The following is a 19,346-nucleotide window of genomic DNA, read 5'->3' as shown; positions in this document are numbered from 1 at the left end:
AGAAGCAAGTTATGATGCGAGTTTGAATGGAACAGAGTGGCGTCGTACGTGCTGAATGTAACCGCACTTTGCTAGAGCATTTTGAAAAAACGATGGTGTGTAGGCAACGTAGTTTTTTTAAAAAGAAGTTTGAAGAAGTTTACAAGACAAAAAACGACCGTGTGTACGCGGCATTACAATATAGATGCTCCGGAGAACTTTCTTACCCTAGGCTCCTTTCTCTCTCTTACCTTCATTCTTTCCCTTTTACTATTACTCTGTCCTTTTTTTCTATTTCCCTATTTTTTTTTTAAATTACCATATTTAAATGGTAATGTATTATACATAAATACTATATTTAGTTATTACTTACAATAAATTATACATTTTTGAAGAAGTTATTGAATTGGTTGATTTCCAATTAGCTTTCTTTCCCTAGTGACTATATAATAATTGAATATGTCTGGAACTAAGTGTATGAGCACATATTTACATATTACATTTTTCAATTGTTTATATTAACTTAACATTTCATTTTCGAGCTGATTACCTGTTTATGTAAAATATCTAATCTTCAGATATGTATAATTCCATCAAATTTATTATCATGTACTTAAAGAGGATATCTGCCGAGATAAAAAAATATTAAAAGTCAGCAGCTACAAATACTGCAGCTGCTGACTTTTAATATGGACACACTTACCTGTCCAGGAGTCCAGCGCTATCCACAGCAGAGGACGAGCGATCGCTCGCCACTCTGCTGCCCCCCGCCATCCTCGGTGAGGGAACCAGGAAGTGAAGCGCTCCGGCTTCACTGCCCGGTTCCCTACAGCGCATGCGTGAGTTGCGCTGCTCCTGCTGTGCTCTGGGAGCCGAGTGTTCCTAGAGCACAACGGGGGGAGGACGGGAGGTGACGTCCTGTCCGCAGTCTTCCCGCAGACTGTGGCCGGAAGTGGGTGCAAATACCTGTCTTTAGACAGGTATCTGCACCCCCCTCCCCCTGAAAGGTGTCAAATGTGACACTGAAGGTGGGAGGGTTCCGATCAGCGGGAGTTGCACTTTAGGGTGGAGCTCCGCTTTAACTAATGTTACAATTAGTAATAAATAGTTACAACAAATGGTAACTCTTTATTATTTCATTTTCAATAAACAAAATTGACAAGAAAAAGTGTAAATATGTCTATGCTGTGTTAATGTGGATAGTGTTGCATGACTGAGTAGCTGTTAAAGTGTGACAGAGCTGAAATCTGAAAAATGGCCTCGGCAGGAAGGGGGTGGAAAAGTCCGGTCTTGAAGTGGTTAAAGTAAATAGCTGCATCAAGTTCACCACATGAACCACATATGGACTTTTTTACATGGTGTTCATATCCCCCATTTATCGCATTTTCTCAAGAGAATAAATTCAGTTCAGCTGATCTTTCCTCATAGCCAAGGCCCTCCATGCCTCTTATAAGCGTAGTTGTCCTATTTGCTGCACTTTCTCCAGTTCCTCAATCTCCATTTTTGTGAACTGGTGCCCAAAATGTAACTGCATATTCCAGCTGAGGTTTTACTAATGATTTGTGCAAGGGCATCATTTTGTCTCTCGCTCTGAAATCTATACAACTCTTAACCAATGAAAGAATTTAGCTTTAGAAACTGCATCTTGAAATTGCATGCTATAAAAAGTCTATGATCTAGCAGAACACCCGACACTTCTTGACAATTGACTCTCCCAGCTGTACTCCTAGAATATACGATGCATGCGTGCATATTTTTAGTCCTTAAGTACATAACTTTACACTTAACATTCTACCTCATTTGCCACACAGTTGCCCAATCAAACAGTGCTGATCGGATGATAATCTTTTAGTCAGTTTTATATCCATTTACAAACTGAATTTGTAGCCTATAGACTTTAACCTACACATTGATTGTGTGTGGGGAACAGTTGTCTAACCATATTATATGCACAGACATGCCAAGTTTTTGCTTACCACTTCATAAAAAGAAGCAGGTTTGTTTGACGTCAGTCTTTCATGAATCAATGTGGTCGATTGTTTAAAATATTTTTTTCTAGCAAAAAAAAATATTCTTTAGGGTCTTTGACTATAGAATTTAAACTAACTTCTAGAACGGTTTGTAGTTACTAAATAAAGACTTTGTTCGCTTTTCAGTAACATTGGCACTGTATTTAACAAACCTTTTAGGCATAGCCAATGCAGGTAGACCAAAGTCTTGTAATACGTGGACTGCGTCAATAAAGACCAGGAGTTTTGGAGTCATGACTGCAAGCTTAAAACCCTTCTGTAACAAATCCTCAAATAAGGGTAGGAAACAATTCTCTTCATCCTCAACTATGTAAAAGCAGCTGCAGCCATAGAGAAATCAGTGATTGTTTCTGGAGGAAGGGCTGTGGAAGCATGCTTGTGGTATAGAGAAATCAGTGATTGTTTCTGGAGGAAGGGCCGTGGGAGCATGCTTGTGGTCACTGCACTCTATGTCAGCCAACATGGCTGCAAATTTCCCCACAATGACAAACGCACAGTGCCAGATAATTTTCTACCCAAAACAAGGCAGAGCAGGAAGTTACTCCTTAAGGGGTTGGGGATGATTCTGAGGACCATTGTGACTCAGACAGGGGACAGTGGGTTTGGACCAGCAGTGTCCATTCCCTTAGGGAGTACATTACAAGACCCCCTGACATTGTTAGGTAATCCTAAACCGACAAGGCCCTCCCATTTATGATCCCCCATCCTAGATCTACCAGCGAGAGGTCACCTACAAGAAGTACTCACAAACTGATGCTTGAACAGGAAGGGTTCATGTTATCTGTGAGCAGGTCACTGCAAGGCAGCAGAAAGCCCAGGTGAACATCCAGGAGGATGGTAGAGAGGGTGGCGTGAAGGCTGCAAGGTTTGCATGCACACTGAAAATTGGCACTCACAGGTGCAGTAAGAAGCCCAGGGGAAGACTCCCAGGGCTTGGACTAGGCAAATCATTAAGCAACAAATTTCTTAACCAAATCATTACTTGGTGGATTTGGTAGTGTGCTTTGCATAATTGTGTTGAAGAGTCCATTTCCAGTTAAAATTCAGCTTTCGGACAGATGGTCTTATATACTCACCAACCACATTTTGAAATAATGTAGAATTCATAGTTGGCACGACGATTGCCAAAGTTCTGAAGCAGCAAAGCTTCCCAAAAAATAAGATTTCAAGCACAATTCTTCTCATTTGGAATAAGGCTCTTTTGAAATGCGGTTTTAGGTTTGTCCCAAACGACTCTAGCTTTGATTCATTAGTCCATACCATTTTCTTCCAGAAAACCGTGGTCAAATGTAGTCTTGCTTCAGGGATTTTTGAACATCAAAAGATTTTTCAGGTTTATTCAGTGCAAATTCTGATTGGTTTTAAAGTGCATGCATCTACAATAGTTATATGCATATCTGGTCATTAAATTCTGGGTGTTTGGGAGACTCATTAGTTCTTGGACTGACTTTGCTGGGCTGCACAGAACTAGACAAACTAGCAGGAGTCTAAGCCACATGTAGATTTTCCTTACAGAGAAATTATCCATTTCAAGTTTGGCATTCTTTTTAAATTCCTTGACAGAATTTAATGCCCTTAGAAAGAATATTGCAGGTGCCTATAAAAACCCTTTATCATCTGGATATGACACCACACGCACAATTGTAAAGAAAACATCAGACCGTAGAAGTCTAAAGTTGAAATAAAACAGGCTTACTTATTACGAAGAAGATTCTAACCACAACAACCTAAGCTGGAACGGGAAAGGGGAGTAGCCGCTCCAGGTGGGAACCCAGATGAAGATCCACGGTAGCAGATAACTCAGGTGCAGGCAATGCACTCGGCAAAGCAGGAACAAAAATCATCTCTGGACAGCCACACTCTGAACAAATGGTAGCCTTTATTAAAAGAAGGACAGCACTACAAGTCACAGCAAAAATGAAAATAAAACCTGGGACTGACGCATTTCGCACTGAAACTAGTGCTTAGTCATAGGCTAAGCACTAGTTTCAGTGTGAAACGCATCAGCAGCCAGGTTTTATTTTCATTTTTGCTGTGACGTGTAGTGCTGTCCTTTTAATAAAGGCTACCATTTGTTCAGAGTGCAGTTTCAGCTGTCCAGAGACAATTTTGGTTCCTGCTTTACCCAAGCTGAAACACCTGGCAAATTTCATGGATTTATAGGGTTGGTAAATGTCAGGATTTATTTCTTCCATGACATTTTGGTCAATTTGGATGATACAAAATTGTCATGGTGCATTCAGTCTCATCACTTTTTTTTTGGAACAAAGAGCTCATTCATTTTTACATTATGATCTAATGTTTGCCTGTCCAATTACAGTATGTTGAAAAAAGGACAGCGATCTTCATGGAGAGCACTTTTTACATGACTGTACTTTTAATATGGGTTTAATTTGAAGTTAGCAAATAGAAAAATAGCACTGGGCCTTGAACAACATAAACTTAATTGGTACCAAGTTTGTTCTTTAGGGAGATGCATTGGTGTGCATTTACCAGAGAAGCAAAATATCTGAAACAGGTCAGCCACACAACAAAATCATAAAATGTAAAATGTATAAGACATAAGATGCACGGATTTCTTTTTTTTAGACTTTTGCAAGTCTGAATAGTAACAATACAACAGACACATACTTTAAAATCATTTATTTAGAAAAAAAAAAATTGCATTTTTGACTTCACATTTACCAACAAAGCAGATAAATGTATTTTTTTGGCTTTTAGCTGATTATAATATAATCCTACAAACCCACCTATTTTAACAGGAAATTACAATATTGAACAAAATTAAACCAACACAAGGTGTTTAAAAAGAGTTGTTTGTTTACAATACATACGTGATTTGCAAACAAAGTAAAATTGCTTTAAAAGGATCTACACGCAAGACAACAATTGCAGATAAGGGAGCTGTTCAACAGTTCTGCGATTATCCCAAACTTACTGCTAGATTCTGGAGTGGGCAACTCCTGGTCGGTCTGCAGCTGGCGCACACCTAAGCAGCTACTTTGATACACCCAGCTTGCTCAATCTCATTCTATAATGTTATTAATGGATTTATGAAGTTACTGGGCCCTAATTACACATAAGAATTTCACCGTACATATCATAGTCATATTGGGGTTGATTTAATAAAACTGGAGAATGCTAAATCTGGCGCAGTTCTGCATAGAAACCAATCGGCTTCCATTTAAAAAAAAAAAATCTTAATTGAAGAAGATTAGACATGTGCATTTGTTTTTGTCCGAATGCATTTTCGTCCCAATTTCAGGTATTTTCATTATCGTTTTAACAAAACGATAACGAAAGCACAGGTAATGAAAATAAATCGAAAGATCAGACAAACAAATGCTTTATTTTCGTTTTCGTTGCGGTCGAATGTGCCTAACCATAACTCTATTAGTCCAATATTATTCTACATAAAGAAAAAAGATTCAACATTAGAGACATGAAGATTCGACGAAGTAGCTAAAAACATACGATCGCAGCAAGCGGACATTTATGGTGAAATGCTCTGCCCATAGGCTATAGAAGAATTTGACGGAACATTCGACCGGAAATGTACAATTGCGGCATCGTACAGTTTAGTTGAATCTTCTCAGAACATTCGACAGACACCATAAGCCTTCAATGACAGATTTGGCCTTAATTAATTTGGATTTTCATGCATTTTTTTAACGAAAAACGAAATAAATAAAAACGAATTTTGGGAGTAACTAAATAAAAAAAATTCGGACACGAAATTCGGAAACAAAATATTTCAGTGTGCACATGTCTAAACAAGCTGAAGTTAGAAGCAGATTGGCTACCCATGCACAGCTGCACCAGATTTAGCATTCTCCAGTTTTAATAAAATAAACCCATTATGTCTCTTAAAAACACAAGATTCCAAAAATTCAATCAGTTTCTCTATTACCAAAGCTGGGATGCAGTTACTTAATTATTCGTCAGAGAGACCTTTAGCACGTGTAATCAGCCTTAAAAAATTACAAAGACATTGCTTGGAAAAAAAAATAAAAAAATGTACAGGGCAGCAATATAATAACCTTAGTATGTATGCTTTCTGTGCTCCCTTTTGATGTCATGGGTGTCACAGACTGGACAACCATGGTGTGTATAGACAGTCAAAAGCAAGATCAATCCAAAACGGTCATTTACATACAAAAACACTGAAAAAGTCCATATGTATAAAATGCTGGAAAGTGCTTTAGAAGCATGAGTTAGATACTTGCACACAAACATTACACAAATATATATATAAAAAAATGCTATATAAAAATACGAGTATCTATTATATTAAAAACACGTTTGCTATAAGAAAATATCAAATTTTAAATAGTATGGTGACATGAATGTTAAGAACCCCTTGCTTATGGTTTCCCTTTAATGTGCTCTTATAAACACAATAATATAAAAGATTAAGCAGAAGTAAAGCATGGTGGGGACAGCCAGCATTTGCTATAGTGTACAAATATGCACAGCATACTTGCACATGATGACACACATACTTCTGGGGGTGTACTCCTCTAGCGATGTGAGGTTTTAGCTCCCCACATTCACTACATCACTGCTGGTGCCATGTCCTTCTCTTCTTGATGGTCTGCAGTCTTCGTGTTTTACCTATTGGGCAGGAGCCTAAGTTACATCATCTCAGAACCTGGCTCCAATCTCGGCATCAAGTAGGTGTTGCACTATGGTGCATGTGCAGCAGTGTACAGGTTAAAAAAAATGCTTGCAGGCAAGTAAAAGTTTGTGGCAGAAGAGATTTATAAATAATTTTATATTAAAAGACCTTACCTGCTAGAATATTTTAGTTTTACATTTGTTTTAATGGTAAACACAAAAGAGATCCTCCCAATATACCGCAATGGTTCATACACAAAAATAACTGTTTAATATACGGTTATAAAGTAGCAACCCAATTGCACCCAATTCATATAACAATGGCCAAAGAGAAAACTGAAAACATTAAACAAAGAAATTCATTGTGCAATGACAAATATCGAAATTAGCTACCTCTGTTACAAGGGAGGAAAACAGGACAAAATGGACATACTCACTATAGAATACCCTCCAGCAAAAATAAGTACTGTATTTGTGAAATAAAGGAAATAATGCAGTCCATGCACAATACACTTTGAAGTGTAAACAAAGAGATAAGGTAATAGAAGGATGGGGGCAAGACTAGTGAAAAAGTACTTTTATAAAATCAGCCCCAGGTGCACATTTGGTAGCGATTATTGATTATGCAGTTTCCAATATCTGGATCTACACTTCATTCGGTATTTTTATGAAAATTAACCAGTTTATGCAGGTTTTTGAATGCTTTGTTTGCATTCCCCTGTTGTGTGCTAGGTTTGCTTTAAATCAATCACGCCAATGCAAAACCATATGTGTTTATATTGAAATATCATCATTAAAGTATTTGCTACATTGTAGGGGCTATAAAATAAAAAATAAAATTCTATTTAGGAATTACTAAACAGGGCTATTCAAAATCCTATTTCATATAAGTGCCAATTCCTTTGTCCGAGGTTGGACTCTGGACATGAATGTGCCAAGTATACTAGGTATGCACAGCACCAAGCAATCCAAGGCTATTCTGGCTCAGTTCACATTGGTGCGATGCGGGAAACCCTGCAAATCCACTGCGGATTCCCGCATCGCACCAGACTCGCAGGTAGTTCACACTGCCTTATGCGAACTGCTGGGAGTGTCCATACAAAAGTTAATGACAGCCCCAGATCGGTTCGCATATCGCAGTGCGAACTGTCAATTTGGACAGGAATCGGATTGCGTGGGTGTGAATACCCACGTGATCCGATTTTGGTGTGGACCAATCAAAAAGGGTCCTGCACGAGTTTGGTCCGAATGCAATGCTAGTTCAGCCATACAATCTTTATGGCCGAGTTCGCGTCACACTGACATCACATGCGATGTCTGACATTGCACCAATGTGAACCAAGCCATAAAGAGGAGGCCCAGCCCTGCTCCCCCCCCCTCCGAGAAAATATAAAAGGCAGCAGCTACAAATACTGTAGCTGCTGACTTTTAATATTAGGACACTTACCGGTCCTGGAATCCAGATATGTCGGCACCCATCGGCTCTCGGGTGCTGCCGCCACCATTGCCTATAAGGGAAACAAGCAGTGAAGCCTTGCGGTTTCATAGCCTACTGCACATGCACGAAGCACGCAGCACTTTCTGAATGACCTGGCGACAGAGAACTTTCAGGGGACCTCACCACATCCAGGTCTCCTGGAAGTGGGGACAGGTACCCGTCCCCCCCACCCCCCCAAAAGGTGCCAAATGTGGCCACTGAAAGGGGGGGGGGGAAGATGAGCAGAGCTTTCCCCTTTGGGTGGAGCTTTGCTTTCAGCTCAGAATATCTCTACTATGACCTTATCAGGTTTATTCAGACTGCAAGGTTCATCATAAGTAGGACAAAAAATGGGCAAACATTATTTGACCCAGGAAAAAAAAAAGGGAACTGAATGATGGGCAACTTGTGTGCATCTCAACAGCAACTCATATATACAAAGTCCACTTTGTAGAAACAGCCAACCAAAATTAGACAGATCTTATGGTCAAGATAGTAATTTTTGTTTTAATTGAAAAGCAACGCATGAGGGTGGGGTAAAATAATAATAAAAAAAAAAAAAATGTAATTTTTTTGCTGGGCACAAAAAATATATTTTCTTAAAAAAAAGGTTTTAAATTTGTTTCTACTCATTTAAAAATATAAGTGCTGATTGCTATGTAAACAGTTCTTACCTTAGTATAAAAATTTAAGATATTTTCTTTTACGAGTGGTGGACTAATGCATTGTAAATCACCACACAATTAGGTTCTAGTGCATATACAAAATATCCTGAGAATAAATTATCTGTAATCTGAGGGACAATTTATTTGTATTTCAATCAAGACCGTTTTGACCTTTTATGGTAGATGGCTGAGATTTATTGGTTTCATCCTTTTAACAGAGCCATCAAAGATCTGGCCACCATGTGTCAGTCAAGTTTCCTTAAACATGTCCACAGATTAATCACTAAGGAGGTGCAGAGCACAAAGCCAGAAGCAATACATTTTCTGATCACGAGGCAGTGTCAGTCAACAGTGGCCAATATAAAGTAAGTTGGACACACTCAAACCCATCTACTTGTTGATAAATATACAAGAAATTGCACAGTTCTATAGTTTACTGTAATTTACTTTCATGGGAAATAAATTGAACAGATTGTTTAGAATTTCTACAATCTTCTTTAGATTCACCAAAGATGGCAGTATGTGTCACCTGCTTAAAAAACAAAAAAACAAAAACAAACACACACAAAAAAGACAAAAACAAAAATTATTATATATATATATATATATATATATATATATATATATATATATATATATATATATATATATATATATATATATATATATATATATATATATATATATATATATATATATATATATATATATCTCTCAAAACACTAATAATTTGCATAGATCTTACAGTAGAAAACAATGAGGGTAAAAACTTGCAGAAGACTACAAAAAAACGTTAAACAGGAACACCTCTTGTAGTTATGACATATCAGGATTCATGTTGACAAAATAAAAACATTTTTTTCTGATGTCAATCCATCACATAAAGTTCATTTCCATTTCCTATTTTTTTTTTAACCAAATATTCAGGAGAAGTTTCTTGCAAGAAAGTTGATGGTGATTGTATCTGTGAACTTGTAGATTTTGAAATAAATGCATTGCACTCAGTTTCGCACTGTAATTTCCTAAAAATCTAGAAGATCCTTTTTTACCATTTGTTCAGTGCTAAACTGTGCATGACATTCTTAGAGGTTTGCTTCTTCCCTTTGGGTTCCATTCAACTTAAGTGCGTTGAGTTTCTGAATTGTCACTTAAAAGTATTCAAATATTTGTTTTAAAAAGTGCTATTTCTGTACGATGCATGACTTAATTTTGCCACGCACTGGTTCTAAAAACTCCATATTTTTTGTTATATAAAAATGTATCCAATACCTCCTCTTTCATAAAAGCAATTTATAAAACTAAGGCATTTGCTAGTTGGAATTATACAAAAAAAAAAAAAAAAAAATGATCCCACTTGTAATCATTAAAACAAAATTCTGTGCTCTTCCTGGTGTTTGTTCATTGCTCCATTTTATTCACTGTAATAAACCAAGTGCAAGGAGAATGGGGTAAATGGATCTTGGCAAATTCAAATTTTGTGAATCTGCAATAACATTGGTTAATGGATACAATATTTGTATGCTTAATTCCCAGGTTAAAAAGGTATTCCAAAATGACAGATGAAATCAAAACTTGGACAGAAAAATATAAAATGATGCAGATGTTTCCCTTTTTTGTCCATGGCTTTATGCTAGGACTTTTGCAAATCAGGAGTAAAGGGTCCTGGTGTAGAAGAACCGTCGAAGCTTGACAATGTGAGTGGAACATGACTATTGTAGGCAGAAGGAAACTAAAAATAACCAAGAAAAATAATTCAGATAAATGCAATAGGAAAATGTTGGTTATAAACTTTCACATATATACATATATTAAAGAGGTTGTAAAGTCAGAAGTTTTTTTTTTTTTAAATCTTTATGCATCAAAATAAAAAGCCTTCTGTGTGCAGAAGCTCTCCTTGGCCCCCCCCCCCAATACTTACCTAAGCTCCGTCTCTGTCCACGTCTGTCCTTTTACCACTTGAAGACTGCCTGCGGTGGTCGCCATCTTTCCAGAAGCGATCCGAGATGAGGGGGAGGCCACCCCTCACGATCGCTCCTGGCGAATGAGAAGCTTCCTCTGCTTCTGTAAATGTAAACAGAAGCAGAGGAAGTGATGGCACTCTCCTCGTGCCAGTCTTTTCGTCCGTCGCCCAAGGAGAGAAGACATCAATAGTAAGTTGCAACAACAGTACATTGACACCAGTACACGTATTCACACTTTTCACCCCCCGATCACCCCCAGTCACAGTGTCACCGTTTGATGTTTTTTTTTACTGATCACGGCATTTGGTGTCATTTGTGACTGTAAAAAGTGTCAGGGCAGTTAGTGGTAGGCCCCTTTAGGTGTAGGGTACCCCCCTAATAAAGGTTTAACCCCTTGATCACCCCCCAGGTAACCCTTTCACCCCCTGTCGCCAGTGTCACTAAGTGATCTTTTTTCTGATCACCGTATTAGTGTCGCGGGTGAAGCTAGGTAGCCAGTTAGCTATTTAGGTTCACCGTCAGGTTTTAATAGTGTCAGGTACCCCCAAATACTACCTAAAAAAAAAAAACCTTATTGCACCCTAGTTAACCCTTTCGCCAGTGATCACCCTATAAGTTTTACGTGTGATACTGGTTAGTTAGTTTGCTTTTCATAGCATCAGGGGACCCGCCATTTATTACCCAATAAAGGTTTAACCCCCCTGATCGCCCGGCGGGTGATATCAGTTGGGTTTTAGTGTCAGATAGGGTCTGCGTAGCCCCAGGCAGCCTCAGATTAGTGCCAGTAGCGCTAACACCCACGCAGCATACACCTCCCTTAGTTGTATAGTATCTGAATGGATCAATATCTGATCGGATCAGATCTATACTTGCGTCCCCAGCAGTTAAGGTTCCCAAAAACGCAGTGTTCGCGGGATCAGCCCAGATACCTGCCCCTCCGCCCAGCCAAGTGTAATATCGATCGATCACTGTCACTTACAAAACAGGCCTGATCCCTGCGATTGCCAACAGTTTTTTTGGTAGCGTTTGACTAGGGTACTTTACCTGTGAATCTCAGTTGTACCAGTAAATTTAGAGCCCACAATGGCAAATCGAAGGTACACTAGTGAAGAGGCCAACATGTTTCTGAGCATGACAGATAGTGAAAAGGAAGTCACTCATCTGTCAGATTCAGGCTCAGAATACGATCCTGTAGACGACAGTAGCTCTATGACAGATAGCACTGACGCAGTGGCGTCACGAGGGTTGGTGTCACCTGGTGCGGCAAACCATACCGTCACCCCCCTATCCTGCCCAGTGCCCTGCAGGCAGCGCATGGTCATGGGGTGCACCCCCAAACAGCCCCTGTAAATCAGAGTTTAGGGTGGTATAGTGGCAGGTAAGGGTGGCATAGGGCATGCTGTGGTAGCATAGAGCAGACTGGCTTGGTATAGGGCATCTTATGGTGGCATGGGGCAGCTAGGGGTGGCATGGGGCAGCTTAAGGGAAGCTTGGAGTGGCATAGGACAGGTCAAGACTGTGCTGTGATACTGTGCTGTGCAGCAACTTACAGAATCATTCCTGGCTGCAGATGAAGACCCGGGCGAGGCTGCTAAATCCTCACCTCCATCTCCTTCAGCTACGGGATCAGCCATAGTGAAGGAGTCTGTGGGAAAAGTGGAGGAGGCAACCACACCCCCAGCTCCACCCACGGGACTGATATTGGACATGCCAGAGGGGGCTACTTGACAGCTTAACCTGACGGGGAAGTGTCATAGGCAGCCTCACTCCCCTGCACGGCTTTTAAAGTGTGTAGCGGCGAGCCCCCGGTGTCACCCCTTTGGCGGGTGTCACCTGGTGCGGCCCACACCCCCCGCACCGCCATAGCAACGCCTTTGCACTGACGACAAAGTTGAGGTCCCTGCCAAGGTCAGGCGTACCCGACCCCATTCTTCTTCTGTTTTTGTGGCGCAAGAACCGAAGGGCTCTCGAATGGAGCAGAGAAGTACTAGTGCCGCTCATCCTTCTGGTGAACTGGCAAGCACCAGTGGCCTAGTACACCCTGGACGTACATCCAGCACTGTAGTAACACTTGGTGACGTGGCAATTCTTTTTTTACTAGGGTTGTCCTGATACTAGTATCGGTACTGATACAGAGCATTTGCGCGAGTACTTGTACTCGCGCAAATGCTCCCGATGCGTCGCCGATCTTTTTTTTTTGTAGAGTGGCCAGGAGGAGTCAGTGGCTGGGGAAGGCAGGAGAGGGCGGGGGGAGTCCGGGCAGAGTTTGGCTGGAGAGGGGGCGGGCAGCACACGCTGGGGGGTGTCTGGCCGTTGTCCCCCTTCCGTGACTGAAGAGGACTGATCGCAGAGCGGGCGGCATGGCGGTGACATGGAGGCAGCAGCAGCAAATGAATATTCGCTCAACAGCCTCTCGCTAAAGCCTGGCTTTGCGGGGGGCGGGGTCTGTCGGCACACCTGGGACAGGGATGCGGCTCTGATAATTCTCAGCTGTGACTGTCACAGTCACACAGCCGAGCAAACCAAAGCCACCTCCCCCTCCTCTGTATACTCTACAAGTGCTGTGCACGGCACGCTGATCATCTGAGCTGAGGTGCACAGCATTACAGGTCTAAAGTGGGGCGTCTGTATCGTAGAGAGAGGGAGAGGGGGGGGCGTCTGTACCGTAGAGAGAGGGAGAGGGGGGGGGCGTCTGTACCGTAGAGAGAGGGAGAGGGGGGGGGCGTCTCTACCGTAGAGAGAGGGAGAGGGGGGGGCGTCTCTACCGTAGAGAGAGGGAGAGGGGGGGGCGTCTCTACCGTAGAGAGAGGGAGAGGGGGGGGCGTCTCTACCGTAGAGAGAGGGAGAGGGGGGGGCGTCTCTACCGTAGAGAGAGGGAGAGGGGGGGGCGTCTCTACCGTAGAGAGAGGGAGAGGGGGGGGCGTCTCTACCGTAGAGAGAGGGAGAGGGGGGGCGTCTCTACCGTAGAGAGAGGGAGAGGGGGGGGCGTCTCTACCGTAGAGAGAGGGAGAGGGGGGGGCGTCTCTACCGTAGAGAGAGGGAGAGGGGGGGGGGGGGCGTCTCTACCGTAGAGAGAGGGAGAGGGGGGGGGGGGCGTCTCTACCGTAGAGAGAGGGAGAGGGGGGGGGCGTCTCTACCGTAGAGAGAGGGAGAGGGAGGGGGCGTCTCTACCGTAGAGAGAGGGAGAGGGGGGGGGCGTCTCTACCGTAGAGAGAGGGAGAGGGGGGGGGGCGTCTCTACCGTAGAGAGAGGGAGAGGGAGAGGCGTCTCTACCGTAGAGAGAGGAGGGGGCGTCTCTACCGTAGAGAGAGGAGGGGGCGTCTCTACCGTAGAGAGAGGAGGGGGCGTCTCTACCGTAGAGAGAGGAGGGGGCGTCTCTACCGTAGAGAGAGGAGGGGGCGTCTCTACCGTAGAGAGAGGAGGGGGCGTCTCTACCGTAGAGAGAGGAGGGGGCGTCTCTACCGTAGAGAGAGGAGGGGGCGTCTCTACCGTAGAGAGAGGAGGGGGCGTCTCTACCGTAGAGAGAGGAGGGGGCGTCTCTACCGTAGAGAGAGGAGGGGGCGTCTCTACCGTAGAGAGAGGAGGGGGCGTCTCTACCGTAGAGAGAGGAGGGGGCGTCTCTACCGTAGAGAGAGGAGGGGGCGTCTCTACCGTAGAGAGAGGAGGGGGCGTCTCTACCGTAGAGAGAGGAGGGGGCGTCTCTACCGTAGAGAGAGGAGGGGGCGTCTCTACCGTAGAGAGAGGAGGGGGCGTCTCTACCGTAGAGAGAGGAGGGGGCGTCTCTACCGTAGAGAGAGGAGGGGGCGTCTCTACCGTAGAGAGAGGAGGGGGCGTCTCTATTGTACAGGAGGGGGTGTCTCTATTGTACAGGAGGGGGTGACTCTATTGTACAGGAGGGGGTGTCTCTATTGTACAGGAGGGGGTGTCTATTGTAGAGGGGGGGGTGTCTCTATTGTAGAGGGGGGGGTGTCTCTATTGTAGAGGGGGGGGTGTCTCTATTGTAGAGGGGGGGGTGTCTCTATTGTAGAGGGGGGGTGTCTCTATTGTAGAGGGGGGGGGGTGTCTCTATTGTAGAGGGGGGGGGGTGTCTCTATTGTAGAGGGGGGGGTGTCTCTATTGTAGAGGGGGGGGTCTATTGTAGAGGGGGATGTGTCTATTGTAGAGGGGGGATGTCTGTATTGTAAGTAAAGGGAGCTTCATTGTAGGAGGCGGTCTGTGTACCATGCAGGGGGTCCAGAACTGTTAGGGGGGTGTCTGTGTAACATACAGGCGTCTAGAGCTGTGGGGGGCTGTGCAATGTAAAGGGGTGCAATAGTGCAGGGTTCTGTGTAATGTAAGGGGTCCAGTGGTGCAGGGTAATGTAAAGGGGTGCAGGGTGCTGTGTAATGTAAAGGGGTCCAGTGGTGCAGGGTGCTGTGTAATGTAAAGGGGTCCAGTGGTGCAGGGTGCTGTGTAATGTAAGGGGGGGTCCAGTAATGCAGGGTGCTGTGTAATCTAAAGGGGTGCAGGGTGCTGTGTAATGTAAAGGGGTCCAGTGATGCAGGGTGCTGTGTAATCTAAAGGGGTGCAGGGTGCTGTGTAATGTAAAGGGGTCCAGTGATGCAGGGTGCTATGTAATGTAAGGGGGTGCAGGGTGCTGTGTAATGTAAAGGGGTCCAGAGATGCAGGGTGCTGTGTAATGCAAGGGGGTCCAGTGATGCAGGGTGCTGTGTAATGTAAAGGGGTCCAGAGCTATGGGATGTTGTGTAATGTAAAGGGGTCCAGAGCTGTGGGTTGCTGTGTAATGTAAAGGGGTCCAGAGCTGTGGGTTTCTGTGTAATGTAAAAGGGGTCCAGAGCTGTGGGTTGCTGTGTAATGTCCAGAAAAGGGGTAAAGGGGTCCAGAGGTGCAGTTGTGGAGAGGGGGTTATACAGTAGTGACAAAGAGACATTGAAGGATGCAGGTGGCACAGTGAGGTGCTTTTACATTTTACAGTGGGGGGTGCCAGATATAGGAGCCGCTCCGGGTGCCAAATGCTCTAGGTACGCCCCTGGCGGGCAGAGTCTGTGGAAGGAAATGCGGTGGAGTCTGGCTGTAGAGGGCGGGCACAGTTGGAGGACAGAGTCAGCGGGAGGAGAGCGAGTCCTCACCTGCAGTTAAACTTGGTAAGCTGGCAGGGGTATAGGGTGTAGCTGCATAAGGATCGGTGACTGGTGCAGTCACATTCAGTCGCTGTCAGCGGCCGAACGTCCCTACTTGGTACACCCTGCACTCGGCTGCAGTAAGCAGCAGCAGACATCTTGTTACACCCAGCCTGAGATATATGGGCTGGGTGTAACAAGATGTCTGCTGCTGCTTACTGCAGCGTTGCAGCATATATATTTTTTATAAATTCAGTGTCATTTTTCGCAGCATTTCAGTGCCAGCCACTTGTCAGTGCAATCAGTGCCCACAAGTGCCACCTATCAGTGCCAGCCACCTATCAGTGCAATCAGTGCCCACAAGTGCCACCTATTAGTTCCCATCAGTGCCAGCCACCTGTCAGTGCCACCTATCAGTCCTCATCTGTCAAACTGCCACAAAAGTATCGTTATTGGCGAGTACTTGAAAAAAAAGTATCGGTACTTGTACTCGGTCTTAAAAAAGTGGTATCGGGACAACCCTATTTTTTACTAAAGACAGGTGGCCGAATACATTTTGGCCTAAATGTATGACTAAAATTTATTTTATTTCGATTTTTCTTATAACAAAAAAGTATAAAATAACTATTTTTTTTAAATCGTTCTTTTTCCGTTTATATCGCAAAAAATAAAAAAATCGCAGAGGCAATCAAATTTCATCAAGAGAAAGCTCTATTTGTGGGGAAAAAAAGGACGCAAATTTCGTTTACAACATTGCATGACCACGTGATTACCAGTTAAAGCAGCGCAATGCCAAATTGTAAAAAGTCCTCTGGTCCTTAGGCTGCCTAATGGTCCGGGGCTTAAGTGGTTAAGATTATATAAAGGACATAAAAAGCCCCATTATTCCGGCTACACTTGAGGATGTTTTAAGAAAATAATTGCACAGCTGTTCATCCTGTGAATGAGTAGAAGTATTTATTTCCTATGATCATAAGCTTCATCTAGTGGCCATAAGGTGGTATTTCCCGAATCACATTATTCGTATGAATAAAGAACATCTAACCTGGAGAGAAAATAGCTTTGTAACATTTCATTTTGCCAGCAACTGCCCAGAATGAATTTTTGTTTTGCAGGATGAACAGCTCTAAGATTTTTCTTTTATAAATGCTCCACATAAAGTAAGGCTTTGACATGTAGCAAAGAGGAAGCAGCCAACTATTGTGAAATGAATATATTGTAATGAAACACAAGACTTGAAGCAAATTTTAGCAGAAAACAGAAAATAAATTATGGGCACTGCAAAACTGGCTCACTTACCTGGAACAAGGTATTGGCACCATGTAATCTTGCTGGACTGAGAGGAGCAACAGGACTTAATGTGCTCCAGAAGTGTATGCTGGAGAGCATGGCATTTGGAGTTAGCAATATGGGGGTCTATATAAAAACAAATAAGGAAGAAGAAAAAGGACAGTATTTTAAACTTTGGTTGTTGACATTGCTTGGCTACATACATACAGTATATTTGTGCACTAGACAGAAAAGTTACTTAAATCACAGAATTTCTGTTTTACAATTATAATAAATTAACCTTGTTCATGCAAATCACAAGGGCTCGCCATAGGAAGCTTTTATTGAGAGAGGTTTGTGGGCTGCCATTGTGATCTTTACAAATTCAATTTAAATCAGAATTCCGGATTGGCACTATTGGGTAGCAGGTAGCAAAATTACAGAAGCCTTTGGATCATTAGGAAGGACAAGCAACTAGAATTTTCCAAAACAGGAGCACACAGATTGCATCCTTTGGTTTCTTTAACCACCTTTTACCTTTAAGTCAGTTGAGTCGGGGGGGGGGGGGGGGGGGGGGGTGTATAACCTTATTTAGGTTGAATTTCCAATGGAAACATTGACAAACATGTAATGGGAGGATAAGTTATCTTAGGTTAAATTGACACTGGAAACACTGGCAAGCATGTAACGCATTGCTTGCACAATGTTTTATAATTGCAATGTAGATGTTTGGAGTCATACACTGGCAATGCAGCAGAGATCTTAACGCCATTAATGCTTGTTTACTTTTCTTGTGACGGGGGAAAAAAAAAAAAAAATGCTAAGGCAGAAAAATAGTAATACTTTACACTTGCATCCATGTTTATATTTCTAAACTTTAGTGTGTGCACAACCAGAAGAAAAGGACTTCAACTTTCCCCCTTTTTTAGCTTAACTTATTCTGCAATTAGTAGAACTAAATAGTCTTGTACCTGCACAAAATACCAATGAGAAATTTGTGCTGATACAATTATATATATATATATATATATATATATATATATATATATATATATATATATATAGTATCTATATATATTTTTTTTATTAGGGCTGTTACTGATTCAAATTTTCATGTTCGATTAATCGTTTTTTTTTATCGATTAATCGACTAATTTCGATTAATTAGAACGCACATACAGATCTACTTTTTAGCTGATCCTGCATTAGTCAGTGGTAAATGTGGTATACACTATATACAATCACCCGACACTAGTTAGTTTCCACAATCCATAACTTAACTTCACAGTTCACATAAATACGTTTTAAATTCAAACTGTAGCACTGACACAAGTAATTTTTTCTTATTAAACTTTAAGAAAAACGTAGAAAGTTCATTTAACTTTAAGTTATAAAACTTATCTAGAATATTGACTGTCAGTCACTTTATAGTAGGCAAGTAGGCATCACTTTAGCCAGTCACGCAGACATACCAGATTGTTTACATTTTCTGGAAGCAGACATGATCGCATTTTATTGACGATATACCCTGAAGAACTGAACAGTCTTTTGCACGGAGCAAATGTTGTCGAGACACAAAGAATTGTCTGCACAAAACTGCTTAGGACAGGAAAACAATGGTTATTTCCCCCCCCCCCTCCCCTGATGGAGCCTGATGCATCCTCCTGCTCCCCAGATGCAAAGGTACCTCAATACAATGGGTGCAGTTTGCTCGCATCCAGCAGGGTAAGTCTCACTGTCCAGGCTGCCCGGTGACATCAAGAATTTTGATGGATCCAAAGAATTTAGATCGATCAAAAAAATTAAAGATTAAATCAAGGAATTTCCCCAGCCCTAATTTATATATATATATATAAAAAAAAATCCCTAAATAGCTTCCTTTACCTTAGTGCAGTCCTCCTTCACTTACCTCATCCTTCGATTTTGCTTTTAAATGTCCTAATTTCTTCTGAGAAACCCTCACTTCCTGTTCTTCTGTCTGTAATGCTACACTTTCTCCCTGGTGTGGAGAAAGCCTTTTGAGGAGGGAAGGGGTGAGCAGGAGGGTAAGGACACTTTTTTTTTTGCAGATAGAGAAAGGAGCTGTGTGTTAGTGGGCATCCTGACACTGATGCTCGCCCCCTCCCCTGAAGGTGAAAAAAAACTTTTTCCTTTACAACTCCTTTAACTGGTCTGACACAAGTCAGTCTGACTTTCAAAATGCTCCCTCTACTACTTTTGTCTGACGT

At 42.5% G+C, this 19,346-nt stretch overlaps 1 protein-coding gene across 2 annotated transcripts in view; it reads right to left on the bottom strand.

Annotated features, from left to right (window-relative positions):
- Positions 1 to 10,095: 10,095 nt before the first annotated feature.
- Positions 10,096 to 19,346, bottom strand: part of ELK4 (ETS transcription factor ELK4) — an 82,593-nt gene continuing 73,342 nt past the window's right edge. For both annotated transcript variants that reach the window (XM_040337540.1, XM_040337541.1), the window contains 2 exons: positions 17,149 to 17,265; positions 10,096 to 10,497 (listed from right to left, as the gene is read on the bottom strand). In XM_040337540.1, the coding sequence (XP_040193474.1) occupies positions 10,399 to 10,497; positions 17,149 to 17,265 (216 nt within the window). In that variant the 3' untranslated portion in view covers positions 10,096 to 10,398. The remainder of the gene's footprint in view (positions 10,498 to 17,148; positions 17,266 to 19,346) is intronic.

The sequence above is a fragment of the Rana temporaria genome, chromosome 2 (assembly GCF_905171775.1).
Source record: "Rana temporaria chromosome 2, aRanTem1.1, whole genome shotgun sequence".
NCBI classification, from domain to species: domain Eukaryota; kingdom Metazoa; phylum Chordata; class Amphibia; order Anura; family Ranidae; genus Rana; species Rana temporaria.
Note: the sequence above shows the minus strand (reverse complement) of the source record. Positions and strands in the feature narration are given on the sequence as shown.